General features: G+C 40.9%; 2 protein-coding genes across 3 annotated transcripts in view; both read right to left on the bottom strand.

The window, feature by feature from the left end:
• cables2b (Cdk5 and Abl enzyme substrate 2b) overlaps positions 1-12,185 on the bottom strand; it is a 50,568-nt gene extending 38,383 nt beyond the window's left edge. For both annotated transcript variants that reach the window (XR_009062486.1, XM_057829455.1), the window contains exon 1: positions 11,507-12,185. Coding sequence is in view for 1 of the 2 variants with exons in the window: in XM_057829455.1 (XP_057685438.1) it covers positions 11,507-12,105 (599 nt within the window). In the remaining variant the exon portion in view is untranslated. The remainder of the gene's footprint in view (positions 1-11,506) is intronic.
• A 2,908-nt stretch (positions 12,186-15,093) lies between these two features.
• On the bottom strand, positions 15,094-25,389 carry alg11 (ALG11 alpha-1,2-mannosyltransferase). Its single transcript, XM_057830621.1, has 5 exons — positions 25,299-25,389; positions 19,577-19,798; positions 19,140-19,511; positions 18,509-19,074; positions 15,094-18,439 (listed from the first exon to the last, which is right to left on the bottom strand). Exons 1-5 carry the CDS (start codon positions 25,331-25,333, stop codon positions 18,156-18,158), a joined length of 1,479 nt encoding a protein of 492 aa, XP_057686604.1. The 5' UTR covers positions 25,334-25,389; the 3' UTR covers positions 15,094-18,155.
• Positions 25,390-25,589: the final 200 nt, after the last annotated feature.

A 25,589-nucleotide genomic window follows, 5' to 3' on the forward strand; every position in this document is an offset into this window, starting at 1 on the left:
TCCTTGCTACTGAAAAAAATAATATTGCAACTTTAGGTATAACATCATTTTTTAAAATAATATTTGAGCTATCGTTTGAGCTAGGGATGTCCCGATCCAGGTTTTTGCACTTCCGATCCGATCCCGATATTGTTTTGCACTTCCGATCCGATACCGATACTGGCCGATACCGATACCGACCTATCTGAGCATGTGTTAATGTTTAAAGTTATTTAGTCTCCTTACTTAGTTATCAGACTCATGATGAAAAAGGTTTTAGTACCCTTGATAACAACTAGCCAGCTGAATTAGGTGAGTTTGAATAACACACAACGGTTGGTAACAAGAAACTGACCTGTTTATTCAGTGACAAACACAAAACATTATAAATAACAAACAGAAATGGCAAAGTCAGTCAGTAAAACATGCAAATAATGTTGTAAACTGTCTTAAAAAAGCAAAACGCACCAACAACCTCAGTGGAAAATCCCACAAATCCCCCAAGCTATTAATACTTTTAATGTTTCGTGCATTAGTTACAAAAATTGTATAAAAAGCCTCTCAGGTTTAAATAAACGAGTATTTCAGTATCAAGTTAACATTTTAAAACAGTAAATAAAATACTCAAGTCCCCATTCTGTATCAGCAGCTTTAAACTACATTCAATTCATTTAATTTTGCGAATCAACAGTTAAAGTTGTTAAAATTGCTCCCGTTATTCCATCATTTCCCTTCTGTCTACTTTCGACATGTGAAAGTTTTAAAACTGTTTTGAAGATGGATTCAAGTCAAAATTTTGCCGATTTAGGAGTATTTTAGACAAAAAGTTAATTAGGTTCGCTTGGAAGGTTCACAACAGCCTACTAGGGAAGTCTTCTGCTTTAAGATGGCGGCTGTTTACTAACGCATCTGGTTTTCAATACTTCAATGTTGCTAACGCAGTCGAGTCTGTCGTGTAGCATCTGGTTCTATATACATATGATATCTATTATCACCAGTAAAACGACGTTGACGTAGTTTGTTGCGGCTGTCAGCAGAAGTCAGGTATTCTTGTGTTTTTTATCCGGCGGCATGAGTTGAGCTAAGGCCGTGAGTTGAGCATTGGCATTACCAGGGTCTAAGACAAGTTATGTTTCCTTTCGGGACGCAATGCTGTCAGTTTCTCATTGCGTCCCGAAGACCGCGTTGTGTATTAGTTCCGCTTTCCTTGACATATTTCAATAATCGGAATTTGGATGTTTGTGAATTGTTCTCGAATCTTCAGCGGCCAAATCGCATGTTGGATGGTGCGTCTTTACTCACGTGAGATAATGGCCAGAATGAATTCTTTGGCAATGACTCTTGTTATTCCCAGGGCTTTGGGACTGTCGAGTGCCAGTTTGTCACGCATAGCAAAAGTTTCTGCCAGTGTTAGTTGCGTAGGACCTTTCTTTTTGTCTTCAGTTTTCTTAACATACTCCTCATATTGTTTGTGGTGGTATTTCGCTAAATGCTTGATTAGGTTGGTTGCATTAAAACTTCTTACAGCTTTACCACTACGCTTGACTTTATTGTGGCATATGTTGCTCTCTGCCTCTTCGTCTTTGTCGTCCTTTAAGGTGAAATGATCCCACACAGCTGACATTTTTACCGATAAAGTCTCTCGGTAAATTGGGAGACGGTAATGTAAATCTAGTGTGTTGAAGGTGTGCCGTAAAACGCGGACCGGATTTTAGGGAAACCGAAGCAAAAACTGGAATTGATTATGTAAATCGGTGCTCTGGAAAACCCGGAACGGATTTTTAAAAAAACTGGATCGGAGGTCTGGATCGAAATTTTTCCCGTGTTCCGATCCGATACCGATGCGCATTTTTTTGCCCATATCAGCGTCCGATCCGATCCTAATATCGGATCGGGACATCTCTAGTTTGAACATCGACATCGCAAAGTGCACATGCGCAATAGTCCCATCGCACAATGTGCGATTCTTTTGTTTTGTTTTTTTTAGTGTAAACTTTGGTTTTTCTTCATAAAAGCTGCAATTGTGCAGATACATGGCTTCATGGATCCCTTTTATATATACACCAATCTTCATAATTCACAGATAAACCCACTTATTCTTGATTAAACAGTATTATATGAATACGAGAGATGTCCCGATCGCATATTTTTGCACTCGAGTCAGAGTCCAAGTCACCTGATTTTGAGAATCTCCTGATACCGAATCTCGATCTGATACCGGAAAAAAGTTGCTGTCCCTTTTTCTTTTGTATTTAACGCTCACGCTGCTGAGAACATCCTCTCACTTAAACAATGAATAAGTTGCCCCTCTGTCACATTTTCCTCGTTCTGAATCTTCCTCCTCTATTGGGCTGGATTGTAAATCAGCTGAATTCGTTACTCTGCTGACGTCACCCAGATGGCGGCGCCAGAGCGCTATAATGACAGGAGTAGCTAAACAGCAGATTGAACGACTCATTTCTCGTCATCTGCCCCTTGCCAAATTGTTGTAAATAGTCGAATCGCCTCAAAATATGATTTTAATTCACATAATAATGCTATTTGAGATGTTTTTATGGTGTCACAGGCACATTAACGATGATTAACACTTTTGTGCCTTTGATCGGAAAGCTACCGAGGCGCCTCTGGCCAGACCAAAGCTCCAAACCTTTCAATCATCATTAACTTTAAGTACCAAACGCCAGCTGCACTGATGATCAAGAAAAACAGTTTGGTCGCGCTGCTTTTCAGGATCAAGCTTGAGAAGCTGTATGATCAATCATGAAGCAGAAAAACTTTTTCTTTTTTTTTTTTTTTTTAAAATTAAAAACCTGATCCTTTTCACCTGATTCCAATCCTCTGAAAAATACAGCGATCGGATCGGGACATCTCTAAGGAATAAAAATGTGGTCATACTGAGTCAACCAAAGTTTTCCCAAACAGAGCTATTCAAGTCTGGTCAAAATTCTTCTATTTTTAATATCGCAATATAAGTAGTGCAAACCACCCAAAAAACGCAATGACAGTTTTTTCCAATATCGTTCAGCCCTAGTTACTATGGTGCGATTCGAAGGGCTATTTTTGTGCTACTTTGCATGAAACGTTTATGTGACACTATAAAAGAAAAAACAAAAGCCAAGTGAGTGGTTTGATGGGCAAACATCCGAGTTGAGCGGATGAGAAATATGTGTCAAGAGCAGTTCTTTTTTCACATGTTTCCACTGTCAGGTACAACAGTCATGCTCTACAAATCAATGCTTATCACAGTCTTTACAAGTGAAGACGAAAGCCAGATGTTGACTTGACATTGGAGCCTCACAAGAGAAAATGTGACAGGATGCATGGGAGATTGTTCCGAAGAAATACAGCCAGCGGGACAACGCCTTGACAAAGGGTTCACACTGGTCTTATTTGCATAGTGAAAAAGTTTCATGTCATGTGTATGAAATGCAGACAAGCTAAAGTAAAAAAAAAAAAAATTCACCACTGGTGTCGCTCATGGACTGATGCGCTATTATATGTCTCATTTTCACAGGGTCTGTCGGTGGCAAATTGGTTAAGCATTGTTTAGCACCACAGGGTTGACACGCTGCGAAAATGGTGACAAAACACGAGCACATTTCATGATAAGGTCAATGCCTTCTTTTACTGTGTTTACCTTGATCATTTTACAGTTTATCTTCTTTCTGCTGTTTGAATCTGCCTATGCAAAAAAAAAAAAAAAAAAATTTTGTGCTTGTTTGATTTTGTATTAGGTCACCCTCCCCCATTTCCTGTCCACAGTGGCACCAGCTTCAGAATTCAGTGTGACGCATCAACTGCCTTCACGGCATTTCAGGCGCCCGTTGTTTCTAAATTTTCACTAATTATATGTACTGCACTCCAAAAGTAAAAGCAGTCAAATATATTTGAACAAAGAAAATCAACTTGATGTCACAATTGTTAAATGATGGAAATTACTCAGCAGACAAAGGCTAACAAATTACAGTTCAGATATCTGACGCCAAATGTTCGCTGACAGTCTGTTTCACCAAAACACAGCTTCTTTTAAAAGAGCCAAAAGAGGATATGAAAGTAAAAAAAAAAAAGTGACACAAGCAAGCATGAAGATTGATGTATTCAGTGTGCATCACCATTATACAAAATTTGTGTTTTAAGCATTCACAGATATTCCACGTATGTTGAACTCACTCATGCATACAGTGATGAAAATAAGTATTTGAACACCCTGCGATTTTGCGAAGTTCTCCCACCTAAAAATGATGGGTGGGTTTGAAATTTTCATGGTAGGTGCTTGTCAACTGGGAGAAACAATCTAAAAAAATCCAGAAGTCACAGTGTATGATTGTTTTAACAATTTATTTGTGTTATACTGCTGCAAATAAGTATTTGAACACCTGTCTATTAGCTAGAATTGTGAACCTAGAAGACCTGTTAGTCACCTTTAAAAAGTCCAATGAATAAGTGGAGTGGAAGCAGAATTTATGAGTCTGACTTATTGACCTGTTTGAGGCAGTTAGCTGCATATTAACACCCTGTCCACCCCATACAATCAGGAAGACTCCAATTACTAACATGGTCAAGACCAAAGAACAGTCCAAAGACACCAGAGACAGAATTGTAGACCTCTACAAGGCTAGAAGGGATTACGGGGCAATTGCCAAGCAGCTTGGTGACATAAGATCCACTGTTGGAGCAATTATTATAAAATGGAAAAAGCCAAACATGACTGTCAATCTCCCCCGGACTGGGGTCCATGCAAGATCTACCTCGTAGGGTCTCAGTGATCCTAAGAATGTTGAGGAAGCCGCCAAGAACTACACAAGAGGAGCAAGTCAATCACCCCAAAAGAGCTGGGACCACCATTTCCAAGGTAACTGTTAGTAATACACGAAGACATCGTGGTTTAAAATCATGCATGGAACAGACAATTTCCCTGCTTAAACTCGCACATGTCCTTGCCAATGCCAATAATCATTTGAATGATTTAGAGGAGTCATGTGATCATATGAGATTAAAATGGAACTTTTTGGTCTTAATTCCACTCATAGTGTTTGGAGGAAGAAGAATGATGAGTACCATCCCAAGAACACTATCCCTGCTGTGAAGCATGGGGGTGGTAGCATCATGCTTTGGGGATGTTTTTCTTCACATGGGACTGGACGAATACATTGTATTAAAGAGAGGATGACCAGGGCCATGTATCGTGAAATTTTGGGGGAATAACCTCCTTTCCTCAGTTACAGCAATGAAAATGGGTCGTGACTGGGTCTTACATCATGACAATGGCCCGAAGCAGACCGCCAGAATCACCAAGGAGTGGCTTTGTAAAAAGCATATCAAGGTTCTGGAGGGGCCTAGTCAGTCTCCAGACCCAAACCCAATAGAAAAACTTTGGAGGAAGCAAAAACTCCATGTTTCTCAGTGACAGCCCGGAAACCTGATTGATCTAGAGAAGATCTGTGTGGAGCAGTGGTGCAAAATCCCTGCTGCAGTCTGTGCAAACCTGGTGAAAAGTTAGAGGAAACATTTGACCTCTGTTATTGTTATCAAAGGCTACGCTACGAAATATTAACATTGATTTGCTCAGGTGTTCAAATACTTATTTGCAGCAGTATAATACAAATAAATTGTTAAAAAAATCATACACTGTGATTTCAGGATTTTTTTTCTAGATTGTCTGTCATAGTGGATAAGCACTAGAGATGTCCCGATCCGATATTTGGATCGGATCGGACGCCGATATGGGCAAAAAAATGTGCATCAGTATCGGATCGGCCGACACGGAAAAATTCCGATTCAGGCTTCTGATCCAGTTTTTTTGGAAATCCAATCCGGGTTTTCCAGCGCACCGATATACATAATCCATTCCAGTTTTTGCTTCGGTTTCCCTAAAATCCGGTCCGCATTTTACGGCACTCCTTCAACACACTACATTACCGTCTCCCAATTTACCGAGAGACTTTATCGGTAAAAATGTCAGCTGTGTGGGATCATTTCACCTTAAAGGGCAACAAAAACAAAGAGGCAGAGTACAACATATGCCACAATAAAGTCAAGCGTGGTGGTAAAGCTGTAAGAAGTTTTAATAGAACCAACGCAACTAACACTGGCAGAAACTTTTGCTATGCGTGACAAACTGGCACTAGACAGTCCCAAAGCCCAGGGAATAACAAGTCATTGCCGAAGAATTCATTCTGGATGACGAACCATTATCTCTCGTGAGTAAAGACGCACCATCCAACACTTTTATGCTGCATTCCAGAGAAGTGGGAAGTCGGATTTATCCCACTCGGATGGTACCAGTTCCGACCTCAAAGCGTTCCAAGCAAATGTAAACAACAAAGATGGCTGATCGCGACGAGGTGTGTTTTATTTTGGCCATCCAAAGACATGACCTCCAGCGAACCTGCCTTCCTATAAGCGATCAAATAGTAGAGGATAAACGACGGCTGCGTTATTGCCCACACTGTAAACTGCGTTTTTTTTGTTACATCCTTTGCTGATCGTCAATATAAAAACATAGTACAACAAAAATAATTCACTGTATGAGAAAAAATACATGGCGTCTCAAAAAACTTGATTTACTTCATTATTGTGGTATCATTCAGTACGTTTTCTTGAGCGCCATTTTGTCCAGTGACGTCAGATTGAAACAACTTGGAAGTCGGGGTAATTATTTTTTCTCCGACTTCGCGACTTGGACCTCCCAGTTCGAGTGGCGTTCCAATGATATTTTCCTAGTCGGAGGTCGGAAAAGTCCGACATCCCACTTTTCTGAAACGCAGCATTAGAACCACAGTACAACATGCCCAGACGTCATTACATCCTTCAGCGATTCGGCCGTGGAAGATTCGAGAACAATTCACAAACATCCAAATTCCGATTATTGAAATATGTCAAGTAACCCTAACCCTAACCCTAACTAATACACAGCGTGGTCTTCGGGACGCAATGCCGTCCATCATGCTTGTCTAATAGACATCATATGTATATAGAACTAGATGCAAAATGACAGACTCGACACCGTTAGCAACACGTGCATTAAAAACTACGTGCGTTAGTAAACAGCCGCCATCTTAAAGCAAGACTTCCCTTGTAAGCTGTTGTAGTGAACATTCCAAGCGAACGTAATTAACTTTTTATCTAAAATACTCCTAAATCGGCAAAATCGTGACTTGAATCTATCTTCAAAACAGTTTTAAAACTTTCACATGTCAAAAGTAGACAGAAGGGAAATGATGGAATAACGGGAGCAATTTTAACAACTTTAACAGTTGATTCGCAAAATTAAATTAATTGAATGTAGTTTAAAGCTGCTGATACAGAATGGGGACTTGAGTATTTTATTTACTGTTTTAAAATGTTAACTTGATACTGAAATAGTCGTTTATTTAAACCTGAGAGGCTTTTTATACAATTATTGTAACTAATGCACGAAACATTAAAAGCATCTAATAGCTTGGGGGGTTTGTGGGATTTTCCACTGACAGTTTACAATATTATTTGCACGTTTTACTGACTGACTATGCCATTTCTGTTTGTTATTTATAACGTTTTGTGGTTGTCACTGAATAAACAGGTCAGTTTCTTGTTACCAACCATTGTGTGTTATTCAAACTCACCTAATTCAACTGGCTAGTTGTTATCAAGAGTACTAAAACCTTTTCAACATGAGTCTGACAACTAAGTAAGGAGGCTAAATAACTTTAAACTTTAATACATGCTCAGATAGGCCGGTATCGCTATCGGCCAGTATCTGTATCGGATCGGAAGTGCAAAACAATATCGGTATCGGATCGGAAGTGCAAAAACCTGGATCGGGACATCCCTAATAAGCACCTACCATGAAAATTTCAAACCCGGCCATCATTTCTAAGTTAGAGAACTTGCAAAATCGCAGGGTGTTCAAATACTTATTTTCCTCACTGTACATGTTTAGTTGTGTGATAGAACTTGCATTCCTGGATAACATTCTGTTCAATCTATAGGCGCAGAATATTTTTTTAATGATTCATTCATGATTCAACTTCAACCCTCGTTTTTTCACATTATGTCATCTAGGAAGAAAGCTGGGACTTAGAAAGAACAACATGAATTGCGGTTGAGGTAAGGCGGAAGGAGGACTGACACCCCCTGGTAGTGTGGGCTGTGTGATGAACTCCTTTTTTAGTGGCATGGCATGCCTAAAAAAATTAAACTGAACTGGTTTATTGTAAATATTTCTGAAAACTTTTTTTCAATGTTATATTTGAACTTTTCTTTTTATTTTATTTATTTCCACAATCTTTCCAGTTTGTGTATATAAATTTTTGTGTTCGAAAAGCTTGATTGTATGTACAGTATATAGTTTTGATTTAAGTGATATCTTTCAAACCCTTTTCATGTTAGATGGTGCAGTATATGTATATGTATTTTTTTCATTATTCTGCTCTGTTGGTGTACTGTTTTTTGACCAAACTATGTTTAAATGAAGGTTATGGCGTGCTGAAAAAAGGGACTTAATTTCTTTGAAATATGAAGCCAACATCAAAGGCATGCAAATTCAGAAAAAAATAGTTCCAGGCCTTAAAGGGTTAAAGGTCTGTATGTAAAAATTGCCTCAGCAAAATGAGCAAATAACCCCTCTGAAAAAAAGTCAGTAGTGATTAAATGGGGCTTGTGTGACAGCTTTCAGCACAGTCTGGAATGTGCCCACTTCATCTTCATTAATTCTCTTTTTGTGAGTGCAAGGAGAAACTTATTGTTGAGAAATAAAAGTAAAAGTAGAGATTCACACATACATTTTAGTGACGATCAATCGCAGATATCAGGCATTTAAGTGACTTAAAGTGCCTGTGACAGCATAAAAAAATCTTAGATAGAATTATTATGTGATTCGCGATTCAACTATATACAACAATTTGACAAAGCGCAGATGACGAGAAATTAGTCTTTTAATCAGCCGTTTAGCCCTGCCTGTCATTATAGCGCTCTAGGGTCCCCAGCTGGAGGATGACGTCGCGGGGTCACAATTTTATCTGATTTAGAATTCAGCCCATTGAGGGGAAATTATTCAGAATGAGGAAAATGCGACAAAGAGAGCAACAAAGTGTCATTGTTTCAATCTGTCTGCTCCAATATTTTTACAGGATATTCTTTTTATCCAAGTATTTCCCCAATTGCTAAATAAATGGTATGGTCATGACAAATAAAAGTCTTGTGCTAAATTGAATATGAAATTAAATTAAATTAAATTAAAAATGCATTTATCCAGTACAACATGGCAAATTACTCCACAATGGTCAAAACTGTCGACTTCTTGCACCTCCCGAACGATATTTTCTGCCACCCGAGTTGGTCAGGCTTTTGTCATTTGCCTGCCCCGGCTTCGGAGAGTGTAAACAAACCAGGAGGGGTGACAGCTAGCCAACATGCTAACTCGAACCGAGCGTCGTTTCCAAGTCTTATTCTCCCATTTCGAAGAGAAAAATCACACAAAACGACCCCAGATCATGTCACACGGCAGCGGGGTCGCCATATGTCTTTACCGATCGGCAACCCCCGCGATGGCGAGCAAGTTACAGCTCGTCATTCCCCTGCTGCGGGCAGGAGAGCTCGTTTGCCTGGGAAGCAGCCGGAGAATGACCGCGGGACAAACCGGCCAACGTCAGAGGAGCACGTAGCTGCGCGAGCCCAAACCGAGGATAGTGGTCTGTTGCCGGGCACATAGAAGAAGGCAGAGGGGGCTGGAAGTCTGGACGATATGGAGAACCGCACGAGCATAAGCCGAGCATAGCGCTCTCCCATCGGGCACGCGAAGAGATGATTCCAGTATTTGACATAATACAAAACACAATGTTTACTCACTTCCTCGTAAGGCCAATGGTCCCACAGTTGTCTGACTTGTTTTGGTCAATATTTGTGGTGAACGGGAATTTTTGAAACCCAAAAAGGCTCACACGCTCTTCCTGGTGCAGCAACAAAACTCTGCAGCACATTTGGCTGTCGTGATGTGAAAAATAAACAAATTAATCCGCAAAATCAGCTGAATCTGCAGTCCATCTGCATGCTATAAAGCAATGCTGTATACTGAGATGTTGACCCGGGTGATGTCACATTAGCATTCCTCCTCAATCTAGGAAGTCACTCATTTTCATGGCGCGGTATTCAAAAAATTGAATATATAAATCGATCGCTTCCACACACATCCAAGCGGTCCATTTCATTCAGGAGCATATAATACCGTGTGAAATATGAAATAAACATGCTTTTGCTGTCATAGGCACTTTAAGTTCCACCTTTTCCACTGAAAAATTGTCTCCAATGACTTTGATGACCTCACACCACTAAACCACAAGATGAGCAATTTTTCCAGTGAGAGGTAAGAGACGAGTCATTATTTTAGATTTCTCCAAAATTGATTGATGATAATGAAAATGCCAATTTTATTTTCCTTAACAAAGACAAAAATACATAAGGTTAGGACTGCAGCTATCGATTATTTTAGTAGTCGATTAATCTATCAACTAGTTAGTTCAAATAATCGAGGAATCTGATTAGGAACATTTAATGTGTTTCAGAATACATTTTAGGATATGTAAAACAAAGGCTTGCGAAGAATATACTTTCAAAACAGCATTAAATGTGAATACAAAATAAAATTGTTCCATTTAAAAATAAATTAAAATACCTGACCTCAGTCCAAAAAATAAAATTAATGAGGATGTAAGTACATCAAAAGAACAATTGGCTAACTCTGATAGCAAATGTCCGCTAGCTTAAATGCTACAAAATGCTAACATTGTAAAACAATGCTCTTAACATATACGTATACTAAATAAACAATGCATTAAAAAAAAAACACATTAGCTCAAACAAAAACTTACTGTATGTTTGTCTTAACAGGGATCAGGGGGATTCAATTATGTTAAATGAGTTAAGTCATATTCAGTGTTGCGACTAGAGGGCAGTGTATTCACCCAAATCAATAAAACTCAATGCAAACACTTCCAAAACAAACCATTATCATGCCACTCTAATTAAGCCAATACTTGAAGCAGCAAAATTTGATTCAAAGCTTTTGCTCGAGTCAATCGATTAATCGTTGCAGCACTACATAAGATGCTCGGGTTGTGAAAAATGGAGCACTTTGGAAGAAGTATTTAAAAACTTCTATGAGAACAGTACTTTGTTTACCTTTAGGAAGTATTTTAGTATATGTAGTATGTTAAGGTTACAATTTTAATAGATTTAAGCGTAATTAGATAAGTATTGAGCACATATTTGTGAATTTAAATAACAATTAGTAATTTTGTATATTACAGAGTGCTATTAGGGATAATTTGAGTCAGGTCACTTTTAAGTATATTAGGGATGTGCTATTTGCACATATGAAAATTAAGAGTATTTATGGATGTGCTAATTCCTTCGAAAAGATCTTTGCTCTTCTACATTATTGTGGATTATGTTTTTCGGCGTACCCAGATAAACCCCCCTCATTAAATTGCCGGATTGACAGGTAAGAATAGTACACAAAAGGAATATGTGGCGTTTGCTGTACACTTACCTTTGCCTCAACTCGGACGACACAGAGTTGCAACTCTGCACAGACAACAACGTCGACGACTTCCGCGGTCCCACGGGCGACGGAAGCAGGCTGCTGTTGGACGCCGAAGGTGACGGTGACAACGACGGCGACAGCAGGTTTCCGCTGGCCACCAAGGGCGCAGAGTCACGGCGTCGGCTGAGCACCAGCTCCGCGTCGGACGGCAGTACGACGATGGGGGGCACGGCCAGCAGACTCGCAGCCGGCGTCAGCGGCGTCGTCGACGAGGTTTTCACGTCCACACAACTGGCGGAAGTGGAGAAATTAGCCGAGCACGTCTCCGCGTCTTGTTGCGGCTCCGGGACCGCCGCCGAAGCAAGCCGGTCGACCTCCGGGACGCCGTCCGGGACGCCTTCGGTGCCCCGCCGCGTTCCTCCGCGCTCTGCTGTGCCGCTCGGCACCGGCCGGCCGTCCAGTGAGATGTTACTGAGGAACAAAAGAGCTGCTCTTCTCCGATTTGAATTCTCGCGGTTCCTCCGGATTTGCTCGCGTGTCAGCGATTTTTTCGCGGCCGATATCGCGGCGCCGTGCTGACTACAAGCGGCCGCTGCCGCCGCCATGGTGCGCGTCCCTCGGAGGAAGGAAGTCAAGTGGGAAATTACAATCTCTCACTGTCAGTACACTTTCTGTCCCGCCTGCAAGATTTGGTCTGCGCATGCACAATGGGTCGGCCAGCTTGATCGCCATCTACAGTAAATACACAGTATTACAGTTTTACTACGGTAAAAGAGCATGACTGGAGACCGAAGTAATTGATACAGGGCAAAAAAGCAAACGTTACTTTCTTACAACGAGCTTCGCGGACGCTGTTTTTAACTGGTCAAAAAAGACGGAACTTTCTTGAAATCGGTTTTCATTCATACACACTCATCTTGATTTTATTGTCAAGAATCATTACTTGCTTTACAATGGATCTGAAAAGGAATGTGGATTTACATTTTTCCCGCGAGAAAACGTGTCGGGTTAATAAAATATATTTTGTGTATTTTCAGTGATATTTTCAACGAGGAAACCACCGAATTTGGTCTTAATTAAGTAGCCCAAATTTGATCAACCCACCCAATGCTAACCGGCGAAGCTATGGGTGACGTCACCAGGGCTTTATCCAGTTCTGTTTTTACAGCGATGGTATGGTGCAATGCAAGAGAATAAACCAAAACAAATATATATAGTTACAAAATATATGCGATCGCAAAAGGAAAGTAAGGTCTTTTTTAGTCAGGATCACAAAGCACATCGTTTTTTCATTTTTTAAAAAATTCTCTCAATTTATTCTATTTCGTGTCATTTTTCATTCACGAATCGATTATTATAATTTATTTATTTTTATTAATCGTATTCATAATTGTTTATTCATCATTCTCCACTGTCTTTGGGAGCTGTTGCATCAATTTCTTTGCTCTTCTGCTTAATGACAATAAATGCATTCTGATTCAGATTAGCTTCTACAGTCATTTGCTTACTGGATAATCACATACGTAAAACAGTGGACATAGCACATTTATTGCATGAAGAGTTTTAACAATATTTTTAATAAAGATGCACCAATACTGATACTAGTATCGGCAGGGGGCGCCGATCCAGCCCGAAATGGTGGTATCGGTATCGGCGAGTACCAACAAAGACGGTGCCGATACCATTTACCGGTCCATTATTATAACATTTGACTGCAGCCTTTTTTTCCTCCTGGCGCTCACTACACTCTGTCTCTGTGTTGTGTGATGACACGTGAACACCAAGTAGCTATCGCTATTGGCCTGCTCCAGACCAATGAGAGCGGGCCAATAGCCACTCCTAACCAATGACAAGGCCGCTTTTTCATATGGAGGAAAAACAAACCAGGAGAAATGGCGGCGGTCGGGAAGTATTTCAAATACAAATCCCGGCGATTAAAATCAATGGCTGCATGCAAGATTTGCGGCATGAAAGTTTCCAGATGTGGAGTTAAATCGGCCAATTTCAATACCTCGAACCTGATAAAACATTTGAAGACGAAATGTGATTTATGTGAACGAACACAACGAGTTTGAGCCTGCAAAAGCAGGACTGCTATCCAGAGGAAGGGCGCTGGATCGGAGCAACAATCTCTGGTCAGTTCACTACGTCTACTTTACTTTTATTGTGTTTTACTGAAAGAAATGCCGAAGTAATTTGGGAACTGTTTCCAAAGTAGGGTTGCCACCTTTCAGAAATAGAAATAAGGGACTCCCCCATCCCGAAAAAAAGGAGGCTAATAGAGAGACGGGATGCTGTGGTCAATTATTATTACTTATAATTGTTAGCGTCCGCAAATGCGGAAACAAAGTTGGAACTTGAAGCAGACAACAAGCGGGGGATATGTACAAGGGTTTAATGATTAGTGTTGCACCGATACCATTTTTTGGCCCCGATACCTGGCTGTGCAGTATCGGCCGATACCATACCGATACCACCCCGTTTATATACATATATATATATATATTTTTTTTTTTTTTCCAAAGAGCTACATAATTGGATGTGAAATCATTCTATCAAGGCTTTGTCAGGCTGTTGCTTACCTTTGCAAAATAGGAAAAAGACTACTACAAAGTGAATAGGCTACTAAACCCTTGTAGACAATAGTTGAATAAACCTTTGGCTCTCAAAGGCCAAAATAGTGCTACATTTGTGAAATTAATAAAACATGCACAGTATAATGCTAGCCCAACAGTAAGAAAGTGAAAATAAATTCATAATAATCAACTCTAAATGAACTGAATAAACTTTTTAAAACCTCTCAAAGGCCAAACAGTGCAACTTTCATGAAATTATTGTCACATTCTGCTGCTGGTTTGACTGTGTTTTGTTGCTGGGCTGGTCATGGGGGCGTTCCTGACGTCGCACCTGAATCCAATGCAGGCTCATCAGCGCAGCATTTAAGCACGGGTGGTCTCAAAGATATTTGCCTTGCTGATCGCCATTTGACATCTCGCACTAGAGTCTCGCTACATTTGCTTGTTACGCCCCTGCATTGGGTTTTTTTTCTGTTAGTGTGCTGCTCTCGTTTGTAACCTCTACCATGTGCAGGTATTTGAGTGTTTTTATTTTGGCTTTTTGGCTCGCTGTCTATCGTCTTAGTTAACCTTCTATCCCGCGATCGCGGGATAGAAGAAATAACAAAAGGACCCCGTGACAGCAGGTCATCGGAGCTCAATACTACAAACTCGAAGGTTAACTAAGACGATAGACAAAAAAAAAAGAAGTACATATATATATATATATATATATATATACATAAACGGGGTGGTATCGATATGGTATCGGTATCGGCCGATGCTGCACAGCCAGGTATCGGGGCCAAAAAATGGTATCGGTGCAACACTAATTTTTAATCCTCAATGTTTATCCGTAGGAGGTCAAAGACAAGGTCCTCAGAATACAATTGTCCTGTTTGCACAAAGTGATGAAGCCAAGTTGGATTGCAGGCAAAACATTTATTGCTTACTGCTTTTTGCACAAACACGTTTCTTGACCTGACACCTCCAAGAGAATATCTGACCATAAACTGAGCAGGCAAAAGGTTTCTCACCAGAGTGTTTTCTTGTGTGAATTTTTTAAGATACTTTATAAGCAAATCTTTGGCCATACTCTGAAAAGGAATTAGGTATATCCCCACTATGTATTATTATGTGACTTTTTTAGACTTCCCTTCTCAGAGAACCTCTGACCACAAACTAGGCAGGAAAAGGTTTTCTCACAGGTGTGTGTTCTTATGTGACAGTCCGTGACACTTATATCCTTTCACAATTAGCCACAAAATAAGCAGGAGAAAGGTTTCTCACCAGCAGTGTGTATTCTTGTGTGACTTTTTAATTGGCCCTTCTTAATGAATATTTTACCACAAGCTGAGCAGGAGACAGGTTTCTCCCGAGTCTGTTTTTCCTCGGTGTTCCATCAAGTACGCCTTCCGACTAAAACACAAATTAAGCAAGAAAAACACCAGTGTGTGTGTTCTTGTGTGATGATTTCTTGCTCAATTTTATTTTTTTTTGCCGCACTGCACTGGGAAATGTACTTCACCAGTGAGTGTGGTTAAATGCCTTTTCAACACAAACCCATTACAGTAGGTTTACTCACAGTAAAGATTATTTCCAGCGTTCCTTGTAACGGTAAACCGTCTTGTGACCTTTGGACTCTTTATCATCACCACTGTGAGGTGAACGTGATGTGGTGTCACCACAGTCTGATGATGGAGCTGAGAGGCCGTCTGCTGATGATCCTGTGTGTGATTTGCTCAGTTACCTGCTGTCGAGCTGCTGCCACTTGGAGAACTGCCCCACTGCTCACCTTCATCTTCACGAAGGAGAGGGGGAAAAAAAGCAAGGAAGCCTCCGTGGGAAAGAAGGGAGGGAGCCCATGGGCACCGTGGTCATCTACTCGGACGAGGCACCACACAAAAGACAAGTGGGACCCATATTTATCCTTATTATTATGGTTGCCAGTGTCCCGACTATCACACATTAACCTAACACCTGGTTCATTTGGAAGGTCTGTAATACTCGTATCACCAAGCAGACAAAGATAAGGAGAGTGTGTAATCCCGCAGTTCAGGAAAAAAAAAAAGTTTATTTGCCGTAACCAAAATTGCTGTATTGAAGCACATAGCCAAAGAGCATGAAAATATGGTTTCCAATACTGAGATAGGTAAAACTCCACTTTATGTCTATTGGGTTGAGAAATGTGTGCCATCTATGAAATATTTTAAACGGGATAAAATGCGAACTACTACTGATGCTAGTCACTTTAAACATATTTTTACAAATTTGCATCCAATGACTGCCATCTGACAGGACTGAGTCATTTCTCCATTTTTGACTGGTAAGTCTATATTTACAAAATGTGGACCAATAAAAAAAAAAAATCAGTCCAACATTTTACAGTTCATTCATACAGTATTTTGTCCCACTTTGTTTTATTCCACATTTGTTATGTTGGAACAGTTCTGAGTTTCCGAAAGGTGCGCAATGCACTAGTTTGGACATTAGCATAACAATACTACATATGGCCACAAGTAAGCCTGTCGCAATATGCAATAATTCCATTTATCGCACGATAAATAAAAAGGCAGGCGGTAATTTTTCCGCTGCGATTTATCGCCTCACGTGCACGCGCGCGTGCAGCAGATGTGCTGTTAAAAGTTCGGATTCCTTGTTACCAACTGCACAAAATGCATCTTCGTTCCAGGTCCGGCAAAAAAATAGCGCCGGAGCCAAATGTTCCCATTATATCCTATTGTTCAACGTATACCGGCCGCGTCAGTGCTCCGGATTGACTGCGGACCATCTCTGGCGTGCCGGTGTTGTTGACGTGTGGGCGCTCCCGTCAGGGGTGACATTTCACGCGGGGCGGCTATTTTTCGGCACAACACCGGATATTTACAACGAAGTCCGCCAAAACATTGTTACCGACTTGGCTGCTACGAACAACCTTGCTTTGACAACGGAGATGATGAACATTATGAGGCAAATTAAGAGCGCTATGCTTCAAACTCATCCCGTTTATGAAAGTCGATTGTCATATGCTGGTGTTGTGCAGTAATGAGCTGACGTGACTTCTGTGGCATTTGCTAACTTTTTTCATGCGCGCACACACTAGATATCATGAAATAGCAAACTAGATGTACTACGTCCCATGCTATTGGCTACGTGAGCCCAGAGTGATTATGGGACACGTAGTCCATACACTACATCGATGAATTATAAACCGCCATGACTGAATGGAAGAAGGCCAAATCAATCCATACCAGTGACTATAGATAATGCTGCAAATATTGTTAATTCAGTATGTGACACAGATGGATTCGGACCACAAATAGGATATCTTGCTCATGTAGTAAACGTAGTTGCTAAGAGAGCTGTAGCAATCAACGTACATCCCTCTTCTGAAGACGGTACACAAGTAAGCCCGCCCGTCTCATCAGACCATAAGACATGGTTCCAGTAATCCATGTGGTTTGTTGACATGCGTTCAGCAAACTGTTTGCGGTTTGGGATGACAGCCATGCACACCAGTTTGATGTACAGTGCGGCGTATGGTCTGAGCACTAACAGGCTGACGCCCCACCTCTTCAATATCTGCAGCAATGCTGACAGCACTCCTGTAACGAGTCACATGACATTTTGGAGGGAAAATGACAAGCAGTACTCAATTTGGACAATTAGGGATGTACGTTTTTTCAAAGGTGTACTCACTTTTGTTGCCAGGGGTTTAGATATTAATGGCTATATTGTGAGTTATTTTGAGGGGAAAATAAATTAACTCTATTATATAAGCTGCACACAGACTACTTTTCATTGTGTCAAAGTGTCATTTCGTCAGTGTTGTCCCATGAAAAGATATAAATATCTGCAGAAATGCGAAGGGTGTACTCACTCTTGTGATACACTGTATGTACTGCAATAGCGTTGCTTACTGATTGACTGTGGAATCCATTGTCGTAATGAAACAGTTGTAAACAAAGAACCCAGTACTGTATTACAAATTGTTTTTATACTAAGTGTTAGAAACAACACTTATGGAATGTGCCACATAGGTCCCTCAAGTGCAAAGTTTCAAATCTTTCTGTCTCTAACACACAAAAATGTAGTCCTTGTCATCGTTCAAGTGTACCCATCAACTGTTCCATTGCGGCCAGGAAAGAGACTTCAAACTCCTGATCTGAGAAGCGAGCCACTGACTGGCGAGCGGTGCGCCTTATCTGAAGGCGGCTGGCAGGTGCGAGATTGAGGATTGCCTCGATGGCCTCAGCATAGCTGTCCTCGTCATCGGCAAGGAAGCCGGTCTGTCCTCCCTCAAAAGGCACTACGATGTCCAGCTGGGGGCCACCGGACTTATGGGCGAGAATCACTTTGCCTGCCGCCATGCACTCCACAACACCTAAGGAGAGGTCGAGGACATAGAGGTCAACACATTGGAGGTAAATTAAACGTCAGTAGTATCAATTACCAATTCCAAAGTGCTCATTCCACATGGTGTGCAGTCCAATAGTTGCGTCGCTCAACTCGCTTTTTAACTCTTCAAAAGGTATGTTCAGTTTAAACTCCACCCTGTCAGCCACACCCTGCTCCTGGCACAGGCCTCGCAACTTCAGTACCCTGTCCTCATCTTCTTGATTTCTGCAACCTCCAATCAGGACCAGCTTCAGATCCTCCCTGCCCCCACTGGCGTCCCCCCGCCGATCCAGCACCTTCTTGAAAGATTTGATCTGCAGCTGATGGTCCTTTTCGGGGCGGAACTGTCCGATGGAGACGATGGAGTGAGACTTTCGGTCCTCATCCTCTTCTAGTGGGACATCCAGAAACGAGCTGACATCACATGGAGGGTAGACCACATTGGTGCGGTTGGAGGCATGCCACAGTGACAGGATGTGCTCAAGTGTCCAGGAGGAGTTGACCATGACGAGGTCACTGCAGGAGCCGGCCATGCCATAACACACCGCAAACAAGCAATAGTAGAGCATCTTGAGGGCGCTCAGGAACAGACTCTCAGAAATGTAACCTGGGTTGTTGAACCTGAGATGAGAATACTTCTTAATTACGGTCATTAGTTAATCGGTATTTTGCAAGTAAAAGCATACCTGGGGTTTCTTTCTCTCACTACTGTTAGCATGTCAGTGCTGATGGTGGGATAGTGGACATAAGCGCATACGCTGCATCCTCCAAGGTAGCGGAAAAGGGGCAGAGTGAAAGCGTATCCCATTGAATCGATGTAAACATCAGGGACGAATTCTGTGAGTGCCTCCCATCCTAAAAAGATGGAGCCCATGCTTTGCCCAAGCAGGGTGAAGTGAGGGAAAAGGCTGGGCTCCACAAGAATTCTGAGCCTCAGGAACACAAAGTCAATTGGCCGCGGTAGTACAATGTTGAATCTGCGCCGTGCCCCATCCACAATCTCTTGGGCTGAAACACCTAAGTCGCCTGTGTAGATCACAATGTCAATGTTCGGGTACCTGTGTGAAACACACACACTGTTAATTCAACTCTAAAGGAATTAAGCATAATCCTTTAACTGTACCTTCGCTGTAGAGCCCTGATTGCACACCACAGCACCCTCTCTCCCCCACCACCAGCATTGCAGTAGGGGTGGAAGAAGGCCACCACAGGATGTCCGGTTCTTACAAATCGAGCGTTCCTTTTGCTTTTCAGCCACAAACGCACTGCCAGAATCAGCAGGAGCAGCAGCGCAAACAGTAGCAGACACACAAACAGCAGGTGGAACAGCAACTTCCACAGAAATCTACAACACAGTACCCCACACATATCATACAAGAAGGTATTGCTTAAACAATGTATTTTACAAGTTTCTAGAGGTAGAAAATACTAAGGTGACATTGAGAGTAGTCGATCCAGGTCAGCCTGCATTTTAATAGTTCTTTTCTTGATAAATGTTGTTAGCTTCTCTTAGGCATTTATCACTTTCTTTCTGCTCTTGAATTGTGTGTTTTCATCTCCTGATAAATAACGAACCTGTAAGGCAAAAATTGAGTTTTTTCTTCTTCAAATGGCGTCATCGGACGGGATTCTTGAAGTGTATTTTTTGGTCAGACAGTGTGGTGCCAAGACTCTTGTCTCAGTACACCGAGTTGTCTCGAAGAGAATTGAATGGTATTGACCAGCGTTGGGCGCCCTTTTTCTCCTGAATTGTGTGTCATCTCATGTTCAATTAAAGCAGTACTTCTCAAATGGTGGGGCGCGCCCCCCCAGGGGGGCGCAGAGCGATGCCAGGGGGGGCGCGAGTGACCTCGGGGAACATGCTTTTTTTTTTTTTTTTTTTTTTTTGCCGTACTAGAATAAAGTGTACTTGCACATCCACTCCGTGGGTGGCAGTGGCGCTCTCATTTTCAAAGTGCGTGCAGTATTTTTGAAGTAAGCAAGAGCACACGGAAGCGACTCATGCAGAGCTGGACTCACGCAGCGACCCACTGTCTTTCTCACGTGTCCGGCCGAGAAGTGCCGTTTTCGGCTTGGGATCGTCACGACCACCGCCCTCACCTACGGTTCTCCCTCGGCCGCCGAGAATGCGCTTTTTTCGGGCCGTTTGCCTTTGACTTTTAATATAGTGGGAAATGAGGAAAGACCACTGTTTACTGAGTCTAAAAATGATTATAGCGGAGAAGCCAAATCAGTTAAGACGCCACTTAAAGACATTAGACCTCAATCTCATTGATAAACCGCTTGATTGTTTTTCAGCGAAAATGTGCCGAATATTGCCAATTGTCACAATCGTCCCGCTTTGTCAGTGTTATATCAGTAAACCAGTGAGCACTGTGGTGAATCAGCGAAAATAAAAACTTTCCTTCTGTCCAGAGACCTTTCCCCCCCCTTCTATTCAGTTTTGTTTTTTTTCGATCAAATTTTTTGGCATGTTGTCCTGAAGAGTAAATGTTTCTAATCAATTTGAATTTGTTATTATTTACTGATTTTATTACATTTTATTTTTCAGTATCAAATGGTCAAAAATGTACCTTGAGTGTATTTTTACAGTTTGGATGTGACTTTTTTTTTTTTTTTTTTTTTTTTTTTTTTAACTTCAGGCAAATTGATGCGCATTAAGTCTTTTCTGTTACAAGCAACACAATGTTAAAAAAGTTATACTTTATTACAAGTTGATCTATGTTACTTTTTTTCTTTAATAGAAAAAAAAGGACACAATGTTAGGCTGAGGCGTACTTATAATAGTAATATAGACGAATGATACTATTTACAGTGGCGGCAGAGAGTTGGGGGGGGGCGCGAAACATTTACGTCTTCCTTGGGGGGGCGTAACAGAAAATAATTGAGAAGCACTGAATTAAAGCAACACTAGGTAAATTTTCAACCTTTATAAAATATTTCCATAACATAACATGTGATAAATGTCAACTGACAACTAGTTGAATTACACCTCTTTTATATCTTGTGGTTGTCTGTATCACTTTCACTGGCACTAATTAACTTTGAGGAGGGCGGCAGGAACCCTGCTACAAAAAAAAAAAAAAAAAAAAAAAAAAAAACTAAAAATGTGCTGACTGCTTTACGGCATACGTCACTTCCCCCTTTCCACATTTGTTATGAAGAGGGAAGTCGATGGGAACGCTTTCGTGCAAATTCTGCATGGCATAGCAATAAAAAAAACAAAAAACGTTTTGTCCGGGGAGGAAAAAAAAAAAAAAAAAAGTACCGGTAGGGGAAAATGGTACAAAATCAAATCTTTCTTATTGTCAACATCATCATATGCTATTGTTTAACCACAACTGGATTTACCTCATTACTATTTATCCTTCACACTGCCGCTGGAAACAGAAATGTCGTTTGAAGTGCGTACGACAGGAAAAAAGTCTTAAATAGCATTATTATGTGAATTAGAATTATATTTTCAGACAATTCGACTATATACAATAATTTGGCAAAGCGCAGATGATGAGAAATTAGTGTTTAAATCCGCCGCCTAGCCACGCCTACCATTATAGGGCTCTAGCGTCCCCAACAGGCGGATGACGTCAGCAGGAGAATGGTTTTATCTGATTTAGTATGCAGCCCATTTAGGGGGAATTATTCAAACGAGGAAAATGCGACAAAAGAGCCGCAAAATGTCATTGTTTCAGTCTCTCTACTCCAATATTTTTAAAGGATAGTCCATTTATCAAAGTATTTCTCCCAATTGCTAAATAAATGGTATGGTTATGACAAGTAACAATCTTGTGCTAAATGGAATTATGAAATAATAAAACTGCATTTATTCAGTACGACATGGCAAAATTACTCCATAATGGTCAAAACTGTCGACTTCACCTTTACTGTCGCACCTCCTGAACGCTATATTATGCCGCCGTAGTTAGTCAGGCTTTTGACATTTCCCTGCCCCCCGGCTTCGGAGAATGTAAACAAACCAAGAGGCGTGACAGCTGGCCGACATGCTAACACGAACCGAGTGACATCTCAAAGTCTTATTATCGCTTTTGAAGCGAAAAATCACACAAAACTAGCCCGGGTCATGTCACACTGCTGTGGGGTTGTCGACTGTCTTCGCCGATCGGCAACCCACCCGGCGGAGCGCAAGTTACAGCTCATTCACCTGCTACTATGGACAGGAGAGCTTGCCGGGGCAGCAGCTGGAGAGTACCGCCGGACAAACGTCGGAGGAACGCGAAGCTGAAACATGGTCAACACGAATATAATGAAAAATAATGCTTTACTACACGGCGACGACATAAACAAAGAGCAGCGCGCAGTTGTTGTGCAGCTAACATTCCAGACAGAATGTGTCTTAGGAGATCTTTTCTACCTGCCCATCCATGATGAAACGTAAGTAAATAGTCCTTTATTTAAAGAAAGTTTGTAGTGTTTACCTTGCAATCGCTGTATTCGCGGACATTTTTCACACAAAGTTGCCAATTTTTGATGGGGTTGAAAATTTGACAGAACACCTGGCACATGAAGAGGGCAATAAACCAAGTATAGTGCTCTCCCGGCGGAGGGATGTGCGACAAGCCGCCGGTGTCGTCAGCTGAGTCGACAAGAAGCATGTCAGCCACAAAATGCAAGTCACCTACGTATCAAAATGATCCCAGTATTTGACATAATACAAAACACGATGTTTACTCACTTCCTCATAAGCCCAATGGTCCCACAGTAGTAGGGCTTGTTTTGGCCAATATCCACCGGTGAATGGGAACCTTTTGAAACCCCAAAAAGGCTCACATACCTCGCCGTGGTGCAGCAAAATTTTTCTGCAGCCGTTTGGCTGGCGTGATACAAAAAATGAACTAATTAATCCGCAAAATCAGCTGAATCCTTAGTCCTTCTCATACAACAGTACGGCTGGACAGCGAGGATGACTCCTTCTACCGTACATGTCACAGCGCCCTTTCTCAACTCGAGACTGGAGCCAGAAGTCACTCATTTTCATGGTGCGGGACTCAAAAAACTAAATAAATATAGCGATCGCTTCCACGCACATCCACGCGGTCCATTTCATTCAGAAGCATAAAATACCGTGGAAAATATGAAAAAAACATGCGTCTTGCTGTCATAGGCACTTTAACCATCTGCAGGCCACCAGGAGATCAGGATTTTATGACTCTCTGCGGATGTTCTCATGGGAAACGCAGTCTTCCGTAAGGCAAAACACTACCACTTATGTCCCCCTGCATTGCTAAAATCAACCAAAACTGAAAAGTTACCAAGTGTTGCTTTAAGAGAATTAAAGATATACAGCATATATCAATATATATACACAAGGCATTCTTAATCATGTTATCAAAATGTAAAAAGTGTGACCTACATTTTTTAAATGAAAATGTCAGTTAAATGCAATGAGTTAATATAAACATCTTTGATGTGAAACATGAAAAGTAACGCCAGTTGCTTTGCTGAGTAACTAAGTAAGGCTCAGTTATGCTTATGCAGCAGGCCTACGCCTTCAAGGCAGACCCGATTTACGACCTTCCACCGTCACCTGACGTGCACCTCATCATTACTCTTACAATGAGGTAACTGAGTTACTGACTCAATTACTTTTGGGGATATGTAATTTGTAACTGTAACTAATTCCTTTTTTAAAGTAAAATTTGGAACATTGGTAAAATAGTAATTAATGAATGAATGAATAAATTAAGTAATTAATTAGTTTATTAAAAATTAGCCAAATCAGACAGTTTTTGGAACGGCTCATTGAAGTGAGAGGATCCGAATATCCAACGAGGAACCAATAGGTATATTCAGTGCAGCTAGGAAAAAGGCACCACATGCCAAACTGTACTTCCTATCATGTAAAATGCATGCTCAAAAGAACAAAACTGTTCATTTCCTCGACCAAATGTCTAACAAAAGGAGAGACATACGTTTTTAAAAACATTACCAATGGGGGGGGCACTTCAAGTCGAGGTCAAGAAGAGAAAGGCAGAAAAACTGAAATGTTTCCTGATATGGAACTGCCCAAACCAGACCTATTACATGATCTCATAACAGGAAAGGTAATTGGTGAGAGAATATGCCATATCAAGTATGAAGGTTGGAAACAACTCTGGTACAATGGGCAGATAATAGAACAACATGTGAAGTGGGAAAAGAAAGTAATATGTATATGTAATGTGTATATGTAATATGTAATTTTAAGTTACCAGTATTTTCCCTTGGAGCCACTTAATTTCCAATGATCTTACATTCTAATGCTAGAAATCCTATGTGTACATAAAAATAAAATATCTAGCAGTTATGTTTATTGGTTTTTCTGAGGATGACAGTTGATTTTGCTTTCCTAATGGGAACCCCGTAAAGAAAACCAGACCAAGTTTAATGGCCAATTTTATTGAATGAATTTGGATCGATCTATTATTTAATTCCAATTAATTACTAAGGATTTGACACAGGAAATCATGACCCATCAACAGAAAACATGATTCAACTTTCAAACAAGGGAACAACTCTAAAAAGAAAACAATGCTCTGGTCTGGATATCGATCAGTAATTATTTAATTCTATTATTAATAAAAAAAATCTGTATTTATATCTTTATGAAATATCAGCGTATTCAATATAAACGTTTACGAAACTCATGACTACTACTGCGCTACATCAACGCCGATGGAACGAAATTCCGTCGTAAACCGAGGACCTCCCTGTGCACTGTTTGCCTGTCAGACTAATATGAAAACAAAGCAAAAACAAAAAAAAATCCAAGGGAATTGCAACCGTTTTTAAATGTCGATTACGAATTGTACGCGTGTACACTTGTATCGAGTGTGACAAGTACATACCCCAAACACAGGATAAGTTCGTCATGTGCCGACATTTTACCAACAAACAACACACTGGACGCGTCACCTTTCAACTACTCACTCGTTGTTTTGGCTTACTTGTTAGCAACATCTACAGGCGAGGAGGTATAACTACATCAAAACCTCTGCTTTCTTTGAGTGCTGTGAGCGACAATTACAATTGATTAATAAATTAAATAAAAAGTCATTTTAAAAAATGTTATCAAATATTGACATTTTTCCAACTGATATATGTTTCTAGGGCAGAATTTTACTGTTCTGCTCCCCCCA

Source organism: Corythoichthys intestinalis, chromosome 2 (assembly GCF_030265065.1).
Source record: "Corythoichthys intestinalis isolate RoL2023-P3 chromosome 2, ASM3026506v1, whole genome shotgun sequence".
In the NCBI taxonomy this organism is placed as follows: Eukaryota; Metazoa; Chordata; class Actinopteri; order Syngnathiformes; family Syngnathidae; genus Corythoichthys; species Corythoichthys intestinalis.